The sequence below is a fragment of the Scomber japonicus genome, chromosome 17 (assembly GCF_027409825.1).
Source record: "Scomber japonicus isolate fScoJap1 chromosome 17, fScoJap1.pri, whole genome shotgun sequence".
Taxonomy (NCBI): Eukaryota; Metazoa; Chordata; class Actinopteri; order Scombriformes; family Scombridae; genus Scomber; species Scomber japonicus.
The window spans coordinates 20,603,248-20,621,415 of NC_070594.1; the positions used below are offsets into that span (position 1 = coordinate 20,603,248).

An 18,168-nucleotide genomic window follows, 5' to 3' on the forward strand; every position below is an offset into this window, starting at 1 on the left:
TGTGATTACTCATGAAACTAGAATCGATATTATGAGATTGTAGTGCGCCTCAGACAACGTTCAATACATGACTATATTCTGCCCCCTGGTGGCAGACTATTATTATACTTACTGCAGAATAGATGCCACAGTCAAACCAAGGGCATTTAATACCAAATCGTCCCTGAAGATTTCTGCACGAAATATTATTGGATTAAGAATATGGTCAAGGAATAACAAGCAAGCCTGCATTATCTGGTGATATTTTTACACTGAAAATGTTTGCCTCTGGGTTATATATGAGTCAAATAATGTGGGGACTTAGAAGAATGGCTCCACAATTTGTAGAGTCTGTCTTAAAACAGTAGTCAGGTTGAAAATGAACACTGAAATCAATTTTTCACGCTGTAATCCGTCTCTGCTCATACGGACCATTAGAAGATCAATTCATAATTCACTTAAACTATAATGTGAAATCCACAAGCCTCCATGAAGCTTCAGCCCTCCAAATGAGTCAAAATGAAATAGACATCTCTCAGTGTTAGTCTTTTGGGTGCCAAATTCCCTCTTTTTGTTACTATACTTCCACCACAGCTCAACAAGGAGGGAATTTGATGCTAAAAGACTATAATTTGGCAGATATGCACTTGATATGACTAACTCTGACTAATAAAGCCTCATATAAGTTTCAGATCAACTTTTAAATGCACTACTGCACAAAATGACCAAGGATACGCTCTTTCACTGTTCATATGGGCACCTGACTGAAAATTCTGAACCTCTCCTTTAATACACATTCAGGCCATTTCCACTTGATCAAACAATATTTTAGATAGATTACACTGAGTGTTTAGAATTAAAATTAAATCTTGTCTTTTAATCATTGAAAAAGATATTATGTACATACTGATTACAGTTTCTGCAAGACGTAACAGGTCAAGTACACAAGCTAATAAAAAAAAAATTAAAAAATAAAGCGTCAAGGGCACATTTACTAGAAACGAGCGTACGCACTCCTCTGTGGAGCGGGCTGGGCTCCACTTTGCTGCAGCTGGTGGCGCAGCTGCTGTGAGTACGGATCCTCCAGGGACTTGACTGACACTGTCGTCTTGGGCCCGGTCTTCCACTCAATGCCGCTCTCATCCACCACGGAGGCCTCCACGGTGACGGTGTGAGTGCCCAGTATGGAGAAATTCAGCAAGAACTGGGTGCTGAAGTAGTCGTTGTGGGGTTCTACCCGCTGCTCGATCTCATTAGTTTTTGTGTCAAGCGCAATCTGAAAAGTATAAAATATGTGAGGAGAGGAAAGTTTCCACAGTCTAGTGCTACAATTCTTTCACAAAAACATAAGGATCATTTGGTGCAATGCCAGACAACTGCTTCACATAAATACATCTTAAAAAACATAAAAAAAGACATTTGACTAACTCTTAACACGACTGCTAAGAGTTAAAGTGCATCAGTGCTAGTGTATTTACTGCACATCGCCCTATTTAATTAAGATTTAGCATTAGAGTTGGGCAGCGTGATGGATGCTGAAACGAACAATAACTTCAAGTGTTTTGATTTGCACTTTGGCACGCAGAGTCTTCTTCCTGGTGGCAAGAGGTTAGTATTCAGAAAAGAGGGGATGTTTAGGGTCTGCAGTGATTTTTGTTGCTGGTTTCATAACTGTCTGCTTGTACAGCCTCTATATGGGCTCTTATTCTTTTTTCCCCTAATAACCTTAATGACTGTTTTGTGCATGCTGGCAAGCCTGCTTTTCATGCTGCTCAATCATACTGTAATTCCACATCTAATGATGCTCTCTAGGATCCATAGAGCCTCAATCTCCTCAGAAAGTGAAGTCTCTGCTGTAGTCTGTTACACAGGTTTAAAAATGGGTGTTTTCCAGCAGAGAAGGTTGTCTGTGTGGTGAGTATTTACTCGAGGACACCTGAATGATTTAGGGTTTTTTTTATGACCACTGGCTCATGGTCAGTCACCAGTCAGTTGCCTCAGTACAAAGACCATCTCCTATGTTTTGGTGACATTTAGAATGAGATAGTCGGTGTCATATCACTTGATGAGGTTTTCAGCCTCATCGTGGTACACACAAGGGTCCATGTTCATGTGGAGAAGGCTCAAAATCACTGTAATCACTGTATCGTCAGCATATTACATTATAATTATTGTGATGTACTTTCCAGCAGTGATTAGTGTACAATGTAAAGACTATAGCTGTCCTGTGTGTTCTATTAGTTAAACATATAATAAAACCAGGGTGCTAACACTCACATCCTTCAGCAGGTAGGGTTGCACAGTATTAAATACTGAAATCAATAAATAAAATTAGAGTGTAGGCTTTTGTGCTCTGAAGGTACTTAGGAGATTAAGTGCAAAATGCTGAGATGGCGTCTTCAGTGCTGCGCTCATGCTTGTAGGCAAATTGGCATGTATCTAACATTATACATTATGTTAAGAATACCCGATTTGAGCTTCAATAAATGGAACAAACAGTAATATACTCAGGACAAGCTATACTAAGAATTGAGGAGAAACACAGATGAAGATACCTTGTAGTCAGGCCCTGTCTTGCTCTGGAGAACTGAAGTAACGTTGAGACAGACAGACTGGATCTTCCTGAAGAGCCCTGGGCTCGAACCGTGCTGCACCACTCCTTCTACCTTGAGAGTCAGCTGCTGGGTGTTCTGCACTGGGATTGGTTCACTTGGTGTTCGTGGTGATGGAGACAGAGCCAGCTGAAAAACACCCAAAACAAGACATACCTTAATCAGCCTTACGAGTTAAAGACAGAATATCCTCTAACAGACAGTCTTTCCTATTTTCAGCTGTATGGTGCAACTGTGAGACTGACACTTGAATGCATGTATATTTTATTTATATATTTTTTTCATACTGTTTTCATGTGAGCTGCTGTGACACTGATGTAAATAAAACAACCTATCCATGTAGTGTGCATGGTGTTGAACTCTCATTTCACCTGAATGTAAATCTGTGAAAACCTATACACAGGTGTAATCTCAACTGTTCTACTTGTATTTACAGTATCTGATGAACACGAAACCAAACCCTCATACATTATTTAAAAGCAAATAATGAGAAGGGTCTTCATGTTTCAGATTCTATTTGGTGTCTGGGATTGAGAACTGGACATGCATCTCTATTTAAAGTGATTACAAACATTAGTTACCTTAATGCTGGTCGACTGGAGCTTTTGGAAGAAGTACCTCTGGAAAGACAGCGGCACCTTCAGCAAAGCTATGACAGCATCACACAGACAACCTGTATGCTGAAGAACAAGAACAGCAAACAACAGATTCACATTATTGACATTATAAGCAATTTGCAGCTGTTAACTTCCATTTTTTCTTAAATTGTCCTTTATTTAACCAAGGAAAAGTCTTGTTAACCTGTCAAACAACAATTTATACATAGAATATATAGAAAATATCTTTATAAGTGTGACTTTCCATTTAAAATAAACTAAAAACAATTTAAAAGCAAATATAAGTACAGCAGTAGAATAAGCTTTACATGACAAATACACCACATACTGTATGTTATATGAGATACCAGCAGAGAATTTGTCACAACTATTTGTATTGTATTCATCATACCAAGTGTGAAACAGGGGGGTGTTTCTTGGCGAGCCCCTCCACTTCTTCCAGCACACGGTTAAAGACTGACATCATCCGTCGCTCATATTCGCTCTCAGTCTGAACCACCCCGAGGGTGCCGTACTCCTGAAAACTAGATAACAGAGACGGAGAGACGGAGAGACAAACTGTTAGAGTCAAACGTCTGCCAGGAGAACGCCTTCAGTGGAAGTGGATTACAGTAAAGCACCCTCAACAGAAAACTCAACCTTTTCATCAAATTAAACGAGCATGCTTTTATCTCCTTTCCTGTGCCATGTGTATCTAAGTGTGCAGACATTGTTTTCTAACTGGTAACAACATGCAAATAAACTGAGGCGACATTTTCCAAAAATATTTCTAACAGTCTAACACATAATCTACCTTTTCTAAACTGCCAAACCAGTGAAAACACAAGAAAATGAGTTTATTTTACTTTACAGTGAATTGCTCTGAAGGTTGTAAATGAAACAGAATCTAATACACTGTTTGTTCACTTACTTAATTTCTCCTAAAAACACCAAACAAATCACAGTGTTCCACCTTTTTACACTATGAGAACAGATCTCACCTGGCTGCCTGCGGGTCCAGTATCAGAGCCTCTATGACATGAGAGACAAGCAAACAGCTCTGTTGTTGTCTGAACAGACAGTTAAAGAAAAATCCATCACAGCAGAGAAAACCACAGTTGTCAAAAAAGGCTGCGAGTGTGAAGTGAAGTCACTGTGATGTGTTAAAAGGATACAGCTCCACATTACGGAGGGTGGCGTAGTCAGCGTCAAACGATGACTGGTGTAAATCGGAGTAGCGAGCTGCCAGACTTCTGAACTCATCCATGCATACCTTCATCTGAAAATAAAGAGCAGTTCAGGATTTACAACATAAAGAGCACATTTATTATGACTGCATAGTGCAAGTATAAGGTTTCAATCTCACTTAGATGTATCTCACTCCATGTAAATTCTGAGTCCTTTGAAAATACTATTTAATCTACACATATACACATTACAGCCAGGGAAAACCAAACCCATTTCCTGCTGGCTGGCCTCAACTTCCACCTGAGCTGATGTTTTTACCTGCATGGAGATACGTCCGCAGCGCTGCAGTTCGTTGCCTGAGGTGAGGGCGATGCTTGTAGCAATGGCGGGAGGAGGGCTGGTCTTCAGGCTGTTGCAGGTACAAATGAGCTGTGACAGGGCTTGCAGGGTGTCGATCCGCAGCTTAATGAACTCACACTGGAATGTGAGAGGGCTCAGGGGAGTGCTGGCAGCCTGGAGGGAGGGATTAATTAGATAACAGTATGTTAAGACTACAGTTAAACAGTTTGGTCTATGTTGAGTTGAACTAACAAGATACAGTCAGGTATTAGGTGTGTTAATCCATTAACAGTCTGGATCGCTGTGGAATAAGCTCAGATAAAAAACGACTCTCAAGACTGAGTATCAACAGCTTTAAGCATCTGTCACTGGCGAAGGAGGAGGAAGTGTTATTAATGTTTTTTGACAAGCAGAAGATGCCCGGCGGTTAACTGACTGTGAGGGAGGCGATGCCCTTTTGGTAGGAGCGCAGGGCTTCGGCGATGGCAGTCATGGCTCCGCTGTAGTCTCCGTCCTCTATGTAACTCAAGCACTGCTCGGCCTGGGAGAATTCCTTCAGGCTGTTTAGCCAGAAGTAGAAGTGCTCTGAGGCTACGCGGGTCCGCAGACTCTGGTACAGCTCGCTGGAGAACTCATGACACCCCTGTGGATTAATGATACACATTTTATGATCCTGTTTCAGGTGCTGGAAGGCTTCTGACACTTTTTTGATTCAAATAAAGCAATGTGTCCGCACTGGTGTTTCTTCTAACAACAGACTCGAGGTCATTTGAAAGCATAAGTTTATATGAGGATAGTAAAGATTGTCAGAGTTTAAATAAAGAAGAAATCTTAATATCTGCACACACTCATCAGCAGGCTATCAAAGGGTGATGACCAATGTGTGTCAAGTGTTCAGATTCAACTTTAACCCTTCACACAGACATTATACTGCCATATGATCAATAGCTGATGATTAATATATTGCTGGTAGTGAGATTACCATGCGTGAAGCTTGCCGTGCGATGCGGTACACCGTCCAGCCGTTAGCAACATTCTCCAGCTGCTGTTTGATGACAGTCTTCACTTCTGCTGAAAGAGACGACTGGCTGGCAACAAAAATCACTGTTGCCAAGGAAACCTGCAGGAATCACAGTCAGTCGAGGGTGGAGAAATCAGAGAGTGCAAAAACACAAGAATACTATTTTCAGAAAACAGGTTAGTGCACATTTGTGATGAATCTCACAGGATTATTAACTTTAGTTTCATTTTAAAGCTGTTTGAAGTCTCATGTGCCTGTTCCTAAAATATAGCATTACTATAACATTGTCTGTGTAGCAGCTGATGAACTCTCACCAGAAGCTCTTGCTGCTTGTCAGTGGAGGAGTGACTAGCCACTCTGTACAGGTCCACTAGATCTCCCAGCATGCCGTCGCCCAACACCGGCAGGTGGGTGGCGATGGCTGCCAGAGCGTGACACATGAGGACACGAGAGGAGTCGCAGGATAAGTGGAGCTGGCCCAGCAGGAATTCCACAGCTGATTGGCTGAGATGTTGGCGAATTTTCAGCAGCTTAACCAATGACGTGAGGGCCGTCTAGAAAGCAAAGTGTTACATTAAACACATTAAAACATAGAGAGCTGGTTATCAATAAAACCCAATAACCCCTTTTTAGTTGCAATGTGACATTTGTCTGACAGATCTCAAAGATGGAAAACACTGTAAAGCATCTTAAGTGTGTCACACTACGCAGACATTAATAAGAATATTGAACACAGTGCTTTCCCTGGGTAACGTTTTCATTTGTTGATCCTTTTGCCAATATAATATGTGAGTTTTTGGTACAACTGTATATCAAAACAACACTTTTTACTTTTATCATTTGAAAAAAACAAACAGAGCATCCATGCCTGAAGTTTGCTTAAGTGAAGTACAGTCAGAAATGCCTATGTGATCAAAGAGCAAGCAAAATTGCAAATCTGATGTCAGCATTTAGCACTTGACATGTTTCTATATATTATGTGCTACAAACACATTTCAATTGGTACTATAACGAGATAAGTTTTAATTAATGTGCATGGCACAGCAAATTTCATTGTACTTCTTGTGCAATGACAATAATGTCTATTTTATTCTATTCTAATCAATTTCTGATGTCCACATGTAACCTATTTTTTTAGGGTCATATCTTGTCTTACTTTGAGCGTGGCCTGGGCAGTGGGGCTGTTGTCTTGACTGCAAAGCATCAGAAGGGACTCCACCCCCAAAACTGTGTCCTGCTCCAACTGTACAATATCTGAGGCAGGGGAATACACACAGAAGCACTTAGCCTCCGCACACATCAGCAAACATCAGTGGGATGAATCTGAGAACAAAGTCCTGAAGAGTAACTGGCATTACAAGAGTACTTAACCCAGCCTATGACACACAGGAACTAACCTTTTTCTGGATAGGAAATGGCAATGTTGGTAAGCACTATGATCCCGTGTGCAGCCACTGCCAGGTTACTGTGGTAACAGCATTCTTGTGCCAGTTTAACAAGGTCAGTCAGCCGGGGGGGAACTGAAGAGCTACCTGAGAGGGATGTTTGAGATCAGAGTTACTCACGAGACAAATAACAGTGATTCTAAAATAAAATGATACCATACAAATATATACACAGTATGACATGAAGTGAGTGCTACCTGTGATATTATGAAAATACTGCTTGATTGCGATTGTTCCAGAAAGGGTGGAGAGTACAGCCAACATCCCCAGCTTCAGACTGCTGTAGGGGCTGGTTAACGCACACTCACAGAGGGTCTGCAAGTAACACCACAATAATATTAACTTCAGGTTTCATATCCATATGAAGAAAACCCTGCATTAAAACGGTCAGCATCTGAAGTACTACCTGAGTGTTTTCTCTGATCCACAGATGAGGAGCCTTTTTAGCCAGCAGCTTTAAGTCATTAATTGCAAGTCTCTTGACGGCTTTTCTCGGGTCATCTTTCAGGTACTGAAGGAGAAGCTGTAGCTGTAAGAATAAGGAATCTCATTTAGACTTTACAAATTAGACAGAATAAACCTTAATAATAGCAACAGTGCATGGTCTTTGCGGGGTACCACTCTGATACTGGCATGGTCTTACCTGTTTGGGTATATCGATGAGGGAAGAGGCAGCCAGCTGGGTGAAAGTGTGCAGGGTGACGATGACCATCGGGGTGGAGGGGTAGGAGTTGACCAGGTGCTGTAGAAGCTCTCTGCTGCTGGATGCCAAGCTAGCGTCGTGGTGCATGTGCTGCAGCATGGGGATTAACTTCAGCTTCAGCTCCACTGGAGTGTCTAAACCTGGAGTGGAGCAAGACAAATATTTGAACAGTGGTTTATAAAGTTTGTAATGTGCTTAAAATCATGGCTGTAATTTCTTCTGTCAGTGCACAAAATTCACCTTGAATCATCTCACTGACTTTGTTGCAAATTCCAGCTGCAAAGTCTCTGAAAAAGGGAAACAGCAATTTAAAAACATTTGCATCGAAAGAAAATGTGCAACAGCATGCCAGATGTTATATACCTTACAGCTAATCTTACACAACATTGTGTGTTTCCTTACTTTGACTGTGCAGAGAAGCTTGCAGCAGCAAATATTGCAGCCTCCACTTCCACGTTGTCATGAGAGTCCAGACTCTGGCGAATACTGTGGTGGGCATTCTTCCTCTCTGGGATGATGGAGGCCAAACTACCAAGCATCCTGAACAAAAAGGAACAACATGGAAACTGAGTGGGAAGAATGGCAATCATGTATCACTCATTTATTCTGAGACTATACAGCAGTGCAGCGTTATGGCCTTTATCCAGTCGGCATAATGTAAAACTTGGTTCTATTTTCTTTTACATATTATTACCTTAGAGTGATAGCTCTGGCCACAGGGTCATTGCTATGGATGACAGAGAACACCCTCTTCACAAATTCATCCACATTGAGAATCTTTTCCAGATGTTTCTCACTCTGTTGGGTCACTTTCAGCACGCAGAGGCGCAGGAAGTTGTTTCTGAAATCAGAGAAACACGCATTCATAAACAAAGTGGTCTGTGCCATGATGAAACCAGTTTCACTACAACTAACGTTAATGATTACTTCCTGCTAATCAACTCATTTTTTTATTTGATAAAATCACAATCAAATTTCAGGCTGATCAACAGTCAAAAAACATGAATAAAGTAGTCTATTAATAATTACATGAGATGCAAAAAAGCAAGCAGCTATAACCAGCAATCTTTGGGTAGCTTTACTTGATATTAGATTAGATTCTACTTTATTGTATTTGAACCAGCACAAGTACAGTTGACAACCAATAACAAAAGCAATTTAGACATTAAGAATTTGTGTACAGGATATCAACTACTATGAGCAGCTTAGAGGACACATAAAATATACAGATATACACATGAGCGATGCAGTATGTGCAGTATATAACTGCATTGTTATGTTAAGTAAATAGTTTACTCAGTATGCAATCAGTTGTCAGCTTATTGGGTACACCTACTGTAACTAAAAGTAGTGCAATACAGCCCTGAGATAAATGCTACACTTATGAAGGCTATAAAGTTGATTTAAATTTATCACGAGTCTGAAGGCTGTAATTAGTGGTGCTGTTTAATTTAACTTGCTGCAGACTGGGACTTACTGAGAGGCTTTTGTTACAAGCTTGTAAAAGTTTGCATTAGTTTTAGCTATACATACTTAATAAACAGGCTGATTCAATCTATTTTGGACAACACGGGGACTTATAAAGTATTCATACCCAAGTCTAAAGATGTCTGCGAGTTTCAGAAAGGCAGAGTTGATGAGGATAGGGAAAGGGTACTTCTGGAAGAGTTTGGGGAAGAGCACCACAGCCTCACATTGCTCTCCAAGCTTCCCGGACCGCAACCCTGGAATTAAAGCAACAACAAATCAGGGACTCCTCATTTGGTCATTACATTTAGAAAAACCGACACATGAAACAGTCACAACACATAAGAACAGGCTTCAACCTGAGATACAGCCCTATGCTAACGAGTTAGCGAGCTAGTTACGCACCTTTGTCCAGCTCCATGAGAGCGGAGTTGGCGTCCAGTTCTTGTTCTCCATAACAAGCCTCTGATAGAAATGACCGTGCAGTGGAAAGCGACATTATTATTTATTTTTTTCCACTAAATACCTCAGTCTTGACAGCACCCATTAGCCGTTAGCATTTCACTGTTCAGGTGGCGAACACAACACACAGAGGGCGATATTTTTTTCCTAGGATACCGCAGTCGTGACCCGCCCCAATCTACCTCTGATTGGCTTGCTGTGATATTCTTGCCCTAATTTTAACCAATCATATTCCTCATATCTAAATTTGACCAACACAACTGACGAGTACTAGCCAATCAGAGGCAAAGTACAGCGGGTCATTCCGTCGCCATCATACCACAAGAACATTTGCACATCCGGATGTTATAGCAGAAGTACTTACGCGGTATACAGTTTCAGTTTTCATAATAAAGCGCTTGTAATATGTGAGTCAATTTAGATGTGTACGTATTTGCAGAATAACATCAAATGCACTATACTGAAGTCCTTTATTAATTAAATCCACTATTATCAAATACAAGTACTGCCTACTTTTAAAAGCATTAGTAATAATATTCCAACAATATAATGATGATTCCAACATTATTAACTATATTATGATGTCTGATGAATGTTGTGACATTGTTTGAGTGGTTGATGTGTACTGTTTTTAGTCAATGCGTTTGCGCAACAATCTGGTAAGTTCAAACATTACATTATCACTCCTTTCAGTTAATGATTTGAATACATCTTCCATCACCTCATATTTGTAATTTCATGTGGATCCACATACCAGTAGCCATTCAAATTCAAATTACTTTATTTTGAAAGGGCTGAACAGGGCGACGGCGGGACAAAGAACCCGGATATGAAAGCGGCTGTTTCAACCAATGGGAGCTTGTGACGTCAGTTTAGCGGGGTATTCAGTCCTGTGTTCACAAGATCTGTTCGCGGGAAAGACAACACGGGGAAAGGCTAAAGATCTAGCGAACTTCTGAGAATTACAAAGAAAGTTTATATCAGATCGTCTTCTGCCGCAGTGTAGGGATGCTGTTTCGCTCAGTTGTTGACAGACGAGTCGGCAGACGAAGGCAGAACGGTGAGAAAATTCATGTTTTCTGAAGATCTGGGGGCTTTTTAGTTACTGAGAGTGCCCTCAGGGTTATTGTGCTATCTACATAGTTTCGATGTTGCAATTTTACAAGATAGCTTTGGTCAGTTTAACATCAGTGATGGTAGATTACCTGCATGTTTTATGTTTGCAGTTTAATGTTGGATCTTTGACATTTCTGTTGCCATTGCGGTTATAGATTATAATGATCAGGAGAAGCACAAATTCACTTTAACTTACATTAAAATAACGCGCTGTGTTGTACCAAGTTGGTGGTTAATGGCACCGGTGGAAATGAGCCAAGTACTGTATTCAGGTACAGTTTAGAGGTACTTCCATTTGATACTTTACACTCACACTTCACTACATTTCAGAGGGAAACCCTGCTCTCTACTTCACTACGTTTATTTTACACAATGGAAACTATAACAATCTTTGAAAATACAACACATTGTCTGTAAATTGTTAACAACGAGAGATTTTTTTCCCTCTAAACTTCTCACATGGTTTCATTTCAATAAAGGTTGAAATTATCCAATATTTCACCGGAAATAAAAGATTAGAGAAAAAACTTAAAACAGATGTGTGTATTGGAACCTTGTTTTTTCTTTTCTCTCCCTCAAATCATCTCCGATTTCTCTTGTGACCTTTTGGAGGGGCCCCACCCCTAGGTTGGGAACCACTGGACTAGCTAACTGTGTATAAAGTAGTTGAAACTAGCTCCACCTACAGCAGCTACAACAGTAACATGCTGCTTTAACACTGATGCTTCAGTATTAATAATCTAATGATGTCAGAGGGACCAAACCACTACTGTTACTGTGATACTTTAACTACATTTTGCTGCAAATACTTATGTACTTTATTTAAGCAGGACTTTTCATGCAGGACTTTTACTTGAAATAAAGTTGTTTTACATTGCTGTGTATAAGTACTTATTTAGGGTGATATGACTCAAAACAAGTCCTGTGTCCTACTTTTACATCATATCAGACTAAAACTCTTACATCATGACAAACAAACTATTCAGTAACTCAGTTTATTTGTTAGTTACAGTTTATTTAAAATGATGAATTTGGATAACAGAGTTTGGTAAAAGCATGACATGATATAGTCCTAATATTATGATATGAAGTGCAGTATCTGACTATATATACCTCCATTTATCTCCACAGCCCTTCCTGCAGAGCCCTGGCCCAAATACCCTCTGAGCTCTTTGCTAGCGGGCTACCAGTGTGTTCGTCATGATGAGCACGTCTCCTATGGCAACCTGGGTGAATCCGTGCCACCGTTTGGACTAGCGTTCTCTTCTGGTAACTTGTCTGCTATTCCTCAGCAGAAAATACACATGTGAGATAGGGGGGTTCATTAAATTAACTAATCTCTCTTCTTCCATCTTTCTTCAGCGGGGCACTTGCAGAATATTCTTGCAGCGGCTAATGAAGAAGGCATTGTGAGGATCTACAACACAGAGAGCCGTGAAAACCCCATACTTAAAGGTATGTGTGTAGAGTCCCTTTTTTTCCCCCGCAACTTACCTCTTCATCATCCTGAAATATCATTGGTTAACAGTGCACCTACATTTTCAGAATGGCTGGCCCATGAGAATGCCGTCTTTGACATAGCGTGGGTACCAGGGGAGGCTCAACTGGTAAGTAGAAAAACAAACTGATTTCATATTTTTAGTCCACTGTGAATCACATTAAACACCTGTAAAACACTTGGCTGCTGATTTGTGTGTAATTTCATCAATCTGACCAATAGTTTCAATCTTAACTTCTTTGTAATGCATTTTATTGGTCACGTGTTATCCTCAGGTAACTGCTGCAGGTGACCAGATGGCCAGATTGTGGGATGTGAAGTCAGGGGAGATGTTGGGCAGCTTCAAGGGTCACCTCTGCAGCCTCAAATCTGTTGCATGTGCACCACAAGAGAAAGGTATAGTACAGTATATTCGATGCCAACTATTTTTTGGAATTTTTACAACAGTTTTTTCTCTATATGGCAACTAAAACCAAGCAGGATGGGCTACTGGATTTGATGTCTTTTTTTAGTATGAACTGTAAATTAGGTGCATACATGACATGAGAAACTGGCTTACAAGGTTAAACTCTTCATTTAAATTAAGTAATTTGGATAATATTAACTAAGCCATGTTTGTCCTCTATTTAACAGCTGTGTTCTGCACTGGAGCCAGAGATGGAAATATTATGGTCTGGGACACCAGGTGCAGCAAAAAAGGTATCAATAAGAGATTTCAGGTTCAGGTTTTAATTTGTGTCAGTTTAACTCATAAAATCAATATGAAATAATTAGATGAATCATATATTTGACAGATTTGTTTCCATACTTCTCTTTCTCTCAGATGGATTCTACAGACAGGTGAAACGGATCAGTGGTGCTCACAACAAAGCAGAGACAAACTCTCTGTCTAAAACAAAGAAGAGGCGGCCCAGTATGCGTGGCATGGCTCCCAGTGTGGTGAGTCTCCTGAACCATAGAAACCCCCGTTTAATGAAATAAAATGAAACTGAAAGGGCCGGTGCAGTTCAGAAAGAAGGCTGATCATCAAGCACTTTCTCTTTTGTTATTTGCAGGACACCCAGCAGAGTGTCACAGTGGTTTTGTTTCGGGATGAACACACCCTCATCTCCTCTGGGGCTGTGGATGGGTAAGAAACGACATTGTTTTTAGCATACGGACATATGAAATGACTATTAGCGCAAACATGCATGGTGATGTTGATTTTTCTATTGTGTTTTTTTCCCTCCCTACCAGAGTAATCAAGATGTGGGATCTGAGGAAGATGAATGTGCACCGTTATGATCCGGTCCCACTGCAGACCTATGCATACCCGGGTTCTTCTATGCGCATGCGATTAGGTGAGTTTCTATGCAACAGTGAGCATCATGTTGAACTGAAATCATGCAAATTTAGTTCAGTACAGTCTTTTATTAAGCTAATGATCATGAATAAGCTGTATTGTATTCTGCTTGTGTGTTGCAGGTTATTCCGGTCTTGTCCTGGACTCCACAAGATCTAATGTCATGTGCAACTGTACTGATGACAACATTTACATGTTCAACGTCAGTGGAATAAAAACAAGCCCAGGTAAACAACAGCTCCACTCAGACCACATACAGGATGTTATAGTGTTTTCCAGCATATCAGTGAAGTCATTACCATTGCATATCACTAGATGGAGCTTCAAACTGATGTTCTTTCACTATCATGCCGAGCAGACAGGAAAGCAAGAGGGCACTGTTTCAAACATGGAAAATATAAAGAGGCAAAAGCTTTGTGTGCTTGTATGAACCCATTTTAATACCTTAAGCGATAGTTTGAATATGCTCAAGTCCTGTGGTGCGGACCTCTAAATGGCCTGCTTAACCAACACTGAATCAGCTGGTTAATATGCAAGCAAGGCAGCCATTTTGAAAAGCATGCATTAATATGATTGGTTTCCCTCCACAGTGGCCGTTTTCGGTGGGCACCAAAATTCCTCCTTTTACATCAAGTCCACGATTAGCCCAGATGACCAGTTCTTGGCCAGTGGTTCAAGTGACAATCACTCATACATCTGGAAGGTACATTCTCTTCTATTTTGAGGCAATGTGATGGAGAATTGTAGTGTTGTTTGTGTTTTAAGATGATCAATATGACACATTCACCTTCCATTTATTTCTCTATTTCAGATCTCTGATCCCAAACATCCTCCAATGATGCTTCAAGGTCACGATGAGGAGGTGACATCGGTTGCCTGGTGCCCAAATGATTTCACTAAGGTGAGATGATCTTGCTTTTTGTGGTGTGTGTGTTGGTGTGTGTGTGTTTTATAAGGAACAGACTTTAAACATTCATAAACCAGATATTCTAGCAGCACAGTCTCCATCCTGCTTCCTTTTGTGCAAAACCCACAATTAGTGTAGAGGGTTTTTGTTTTTTTAGTAGAGTGAGACTGAGCTGTTTTAATAGCTCCAGAGGATGGATTTAGGCCTTGTATAATCCCCACTGCTCTCATGGCAGATTGCTTCCTGTTCTGATGACCACACTGTGCGGATCTGGCGGCTTCACCGGGAAATGGACGGAGCCCAGTCTTCAGTAGGAGAGGCTAATCTTGTAGGCTGGGCACGTCCTAAGTCTCCCTCAAGTAAGTGTTTCAACTGTCAGTGTAAACTATCATGTCACCATATGAGCAGCTATTATTTACTGCCACATAAAAAAACCTCACTTTTCTGCTGTCTACATGCTATGTTAGCATGTTATAAATCACTGCTGTCCTGCCTTTGATTGCAAAATGTGTCATAGGTTTTGTGGTGTCATATCTGAGGATTAAACAGGACTTGTGCTGTTTTTTTAAAGGGCCTTCACGCCAAACTGAGACAACCCCTGCCAAGAACCAGAGGACAGAGAGTCTTGGAGGACTGGCTTCACCCCAGCTAGCTGCCTGTGCACCCAGTGGCGCCGCCTTGCCTCTACCCTCCAGCACCACCTCACCAGTCCATTCTCAGGAAGCCAAAGCCACTCCTGTTCGCCAGAGAACTCCGTGCTCCATTAAACAGTGGTTGTCCCCCAGTCACAGATCTCCAAGTCAGGTCAGCCCGCAGCTCCGTAGGGTGCTAAGCCCTTGTTCCCAGAGCCCAGTGAGCAGCAGCAACTCTCCCACAGAGCGGAGGGCCAAACGCAGGCTGGAGACCGGTGCCGGTTCATCTGCCAGCTGCGAGGATGCAGAGCGGTGCGACTGCGTTACAGAACTCTACCCCGCGGCCAAGAGAAGCCGAGCCCTGTCCGGCATCTGCTGCCCTGCTCAAGAGAGCCGGGTAGAAACAAACAGTCACACAGAGGACAAACAAGTCTCGTTAAGACAGATTGGCAAGGAGAACTGCTCTCCCAGAGCGACGGACTGGTTGTCAGCAATGGGCCAAAAGATGAAGAAAGGTCACGGGAGCCCCAGTACTCCCCGAAGCCCCAGTGCCTCAAAGAGACTTGAAGGCAAGACACCAGCTTCACCGGTAAGCACAGAAATCTCAGGTTCAAAATGAAAGTGTTTGTTGTTGTTCTTCGTTTTCTCAGTAGATTTAATGTTCTATCACATCCAAGTAGTCTGCTGTTCTCTACTCAGCATGAAAATATCTTTGACATACTGTAACTCTTAGATCATGAGACAGAAACATTGAAGTTATGTTTTCTTAATGCAGAGTGGACCACAGTACTTATTTTACAGTGTTGTAAGTAATTTCTTCTGACTGTGTATTAACAGCTTCATTCACCTTCAGTGATTTGGAATGTAGCCAGTCAAGAAATCAAAGCTTCTTACCATCTTTTATCTTCATTGAGAGTCACTGGAGCAAAATAACTTGATAGGCATGTCCCTTCTCATCAATGCTAATCTTCACATACTTGGAACATTTTACAATCAAGATGATTAACTTCTTTTTTTAATTTTTTTTTAATCTTGTTTTTCAGACCACCCGTTCTCCACAAAATATGAAGAAAATCTCCACATATTTCACGCCAAGGCCCAATGAGTGACCTGCTTGAGCCAATCAGATGATCTGTGCTTCTGTTTATAAAGCTGTATTTTTATTTTATTGGCAATTTTTAAATGTTCTATGTCCAGATTACATGACTATATGACCCTGGACTGCATGCAGAATGACAAAACAGTCATTGAGAATATTTGATGCTTCAGTTTTCACATTATGAGAGGCTGCCTTTTTGTTTTATTTGGGTCAGAGGTTTTGCTGTTGCCTCCTACACAATTTTCTGGTGCTGTGCACAATCTCTGGATGTGAAATCAAGTTGTGTGTCGCAGAGTAAATCTTTCATTTTACTCAGACCAAACCACTTGAATAGATGCATTAGTGTTAAATACATTTGCCCACATTTGATGAAGTTAAGCAGGTAAATCAAATATTTAGTGCAGAGAAAATATTTAATTCTGTTAAAAACATCCACATCTTCGAGCCCTTTTATCAATTTCATTCAAATTTATAATGAAAGCTGGTCAAAGATCAGCTCTGTAACAGTTTAGAGGCAAAGCATTTCTGTCTTAAGTGTTTTGTGGGCTTCTAATGTGTTTTTTTTCTTTAAGAAATGTTTAACAAATGCTTAACTTGTTTATATGTACAAAATAACCAATGATTGTTGCTTGGTGTGTTTGTATTTAATTGACACAAATATTCTGTGGCTAGAATTTATTAAATTGAAACTAGTTTTCAAAATGTGTGCCATGTTCTTGGTTGCTTATTTTCCATTGTCATCCAGTGTCATTAGCAATGTCATTTATTTAATTTTGTATAGTAATGGTTCTCAACTTTTTTTGGCTAGTGATTCCCTAAAACAAAGATATGTTTATTGGTGTCCCTTCCTTCACAGGTTGCACATATTTATGCCCTTTAAGATTGGTTATTTGAGCACTTTTAGAGGCCTGGGGGGTTAAAATGATCCAGTAATTTAAAGGAGTTGCAGGAAATTATGTTCTGTGTAATATAAAAAACAGATGATGTTGAAATTGGATGCCAACTGTTTATTTTACTGTTTACTAGTTTTTTCTCCCTGATTTAATATTGAAACATGTTTTTACTTGCTGTCATCAGTCTTCCTCTTCATATATATAAGAGATCCTTTCATAATGTGCTTATGAAGTAAGTGATAGGAGACAAAATCCACAGTCCTCATCCTGTGCACAAAGATCTGAAGCTAATATGAAACATCAACTGTCCAAATGAGTCAAATCAAGCAGATATTTTTCAATGTTAGTCTTTTTAGTACCATGATTCCTCTTTTTATTACTATACATCCACTGCAGCAACAGGAAAATGCTGTCCAAGGAAATACAAAGAGGGAATTTAATGCTAAAAAGACTAAGTGTGGCAGCTATCCACTTGATGTGACTAACAGACTGCAGAAGCCTCATATAAGCTTTTTTGCACAAAATGACTGTGCGACATACTGTGGAAAACCTCTTTTAGTGTTCATCTGGACGCCTGAGTGTTGTTTTAAGACATGAAATGGTTAACCTGCTGCAACTTTCTCTGATGATAAACTACACCTTTCACTGCTGCCACTCCTCATTCAACTGTACAACGTCACGTATTTGTTTTCACATGTCACATGTTCAGCGAACCGCGCTCTGAGCGATTTGATTGGTTTAAAAAGTTTTCAGTTCTGTAACTCTCCGCTTGTGATTGGCTGTTAGCGATGTCTGTCAATGACGTACACCTGTCAGGCTCTGCTGCCTCCCGAACAGTCAAGCGAGATAGACGAGGACTGAGCGGCGGT

General features: G+C 40.7%; 2 protein-coding genes across 2 annotated transcripts; one reads left to right on the forward strand and one right to left on the reverse strand.

Annotated features, from left to right (window-relative positions):
• Positions 1-704: 704 nt before the first annotated feature.
• ints7 (integrator complex subunit 7) lies at positions 705-9,922 on the reverse strand. Its single transcript, XM_053336609.1, has 20 exons — positions 9,756-9,922; positions 9,478-9,607; positions 8,578-8,724; positions 8,286-8,423; positions 8,124-8,170; positions 7,824-8,023; positions 7,587-7,709; positions 7,378-7,495; positions 7,133-7,267; positions 6,892-6,989; positions 6,050-6,289; positions 5,697-5,834; positions 5,151-5,357; positions 4,694-4,888; positions 4,363-4,466; positions 4,189-4,257; positions 3,600-3,732; positions 3,173-3,271; positions 2,535-2,720; positions 705-1,255 (listed from the first exon to the last, which is right to left on the reverse strand). Exons 1-20 carry the CDS (start codon positions 9,847-9,849, stop codon positions 974-976), a joined length of 2,883 nt encoding a protein of 960 aa, XP_053192584.1. The 5' UTR covers positions 9,850-9,922; the 3' UTR covers positions 705-973.
• Positions 9,923-10,738: 816 nt separating this feature from the next.
• On the forward strand, positions 10,739-16,416 carry dtl (denticleless E3 ubiquitin protein ligase homolog (Drosophila)). The gene is made up of 15 exons (XM_053336710.1): positions 10,739-10,872; positions 12,060-12,197; positions 12,291-12,383; positions 12,474-12,535; positions 12,702-12,822; positions 13,060-13,125; positions 13,250-13,365; positions 13,482-13,555; positions 13,663-13,766; positions 13,891-13,995; positions 14,359-14,471; positions 14,580-14,669; positions 14,911-15,034; positions 15,247-15,896; positions 16,351-16,416. The coding sequence occupies exons 1-15, from the start codon at positions 10,821-10,823 to the stop codon at positions 16,414-16,416; spliced, it is 1,974 nt and encodes a 657-aa protein (XP_053192685.1). The 5' UTR covers positions 10,739-10,820.
• Positions 16,417-18,168: the final 1,752 nt, after the last annotated feature.

Coding starts and splice junctions, on each gene's coding strand:
- dtl (XM_053336710.1), top strand. CDS start 10,821: ATGCTGTTTCGCTCAGTTGTTGACAGACGAGTCGGCAGACGAAGGCAG. Junction 13,126..13,249: donor CACCAGGTGCAGCAAAAAAG/GTATCAATAAGA, acceptor TCTTTCTCTCAG/ATGGATTCTACAGACAGGTG. Junction 15,035..15,246: donor ACGTCCTAAGTCTCCCTCAA/GTAAGTGTTTCA, acceptor GTTTTTTTAAAG/GGCCTTCACGCCAAACTGAG.
- ints7 (XM_053336609.1), bottom strand. CDS start 9,849: ATGTCGCTTTCCACTGCACGGTCATTTCTATCAGAGGCTTGTTATGGA. Junction 8,024..8,123: donor AGTCAGTGAGATGATTCAAG/GTGAATTTTGTG, acceptor GCTCCACTCCAG/GTTTAGACACTCCAGTGGAG. Junction 6,290..6,891: donor CTGCCCAGGCCACGCTCAAA/GTAAGACAAGAT, acceptor TTTGCTTTCTAG/ACGGCCCTCACGTCATTGGT.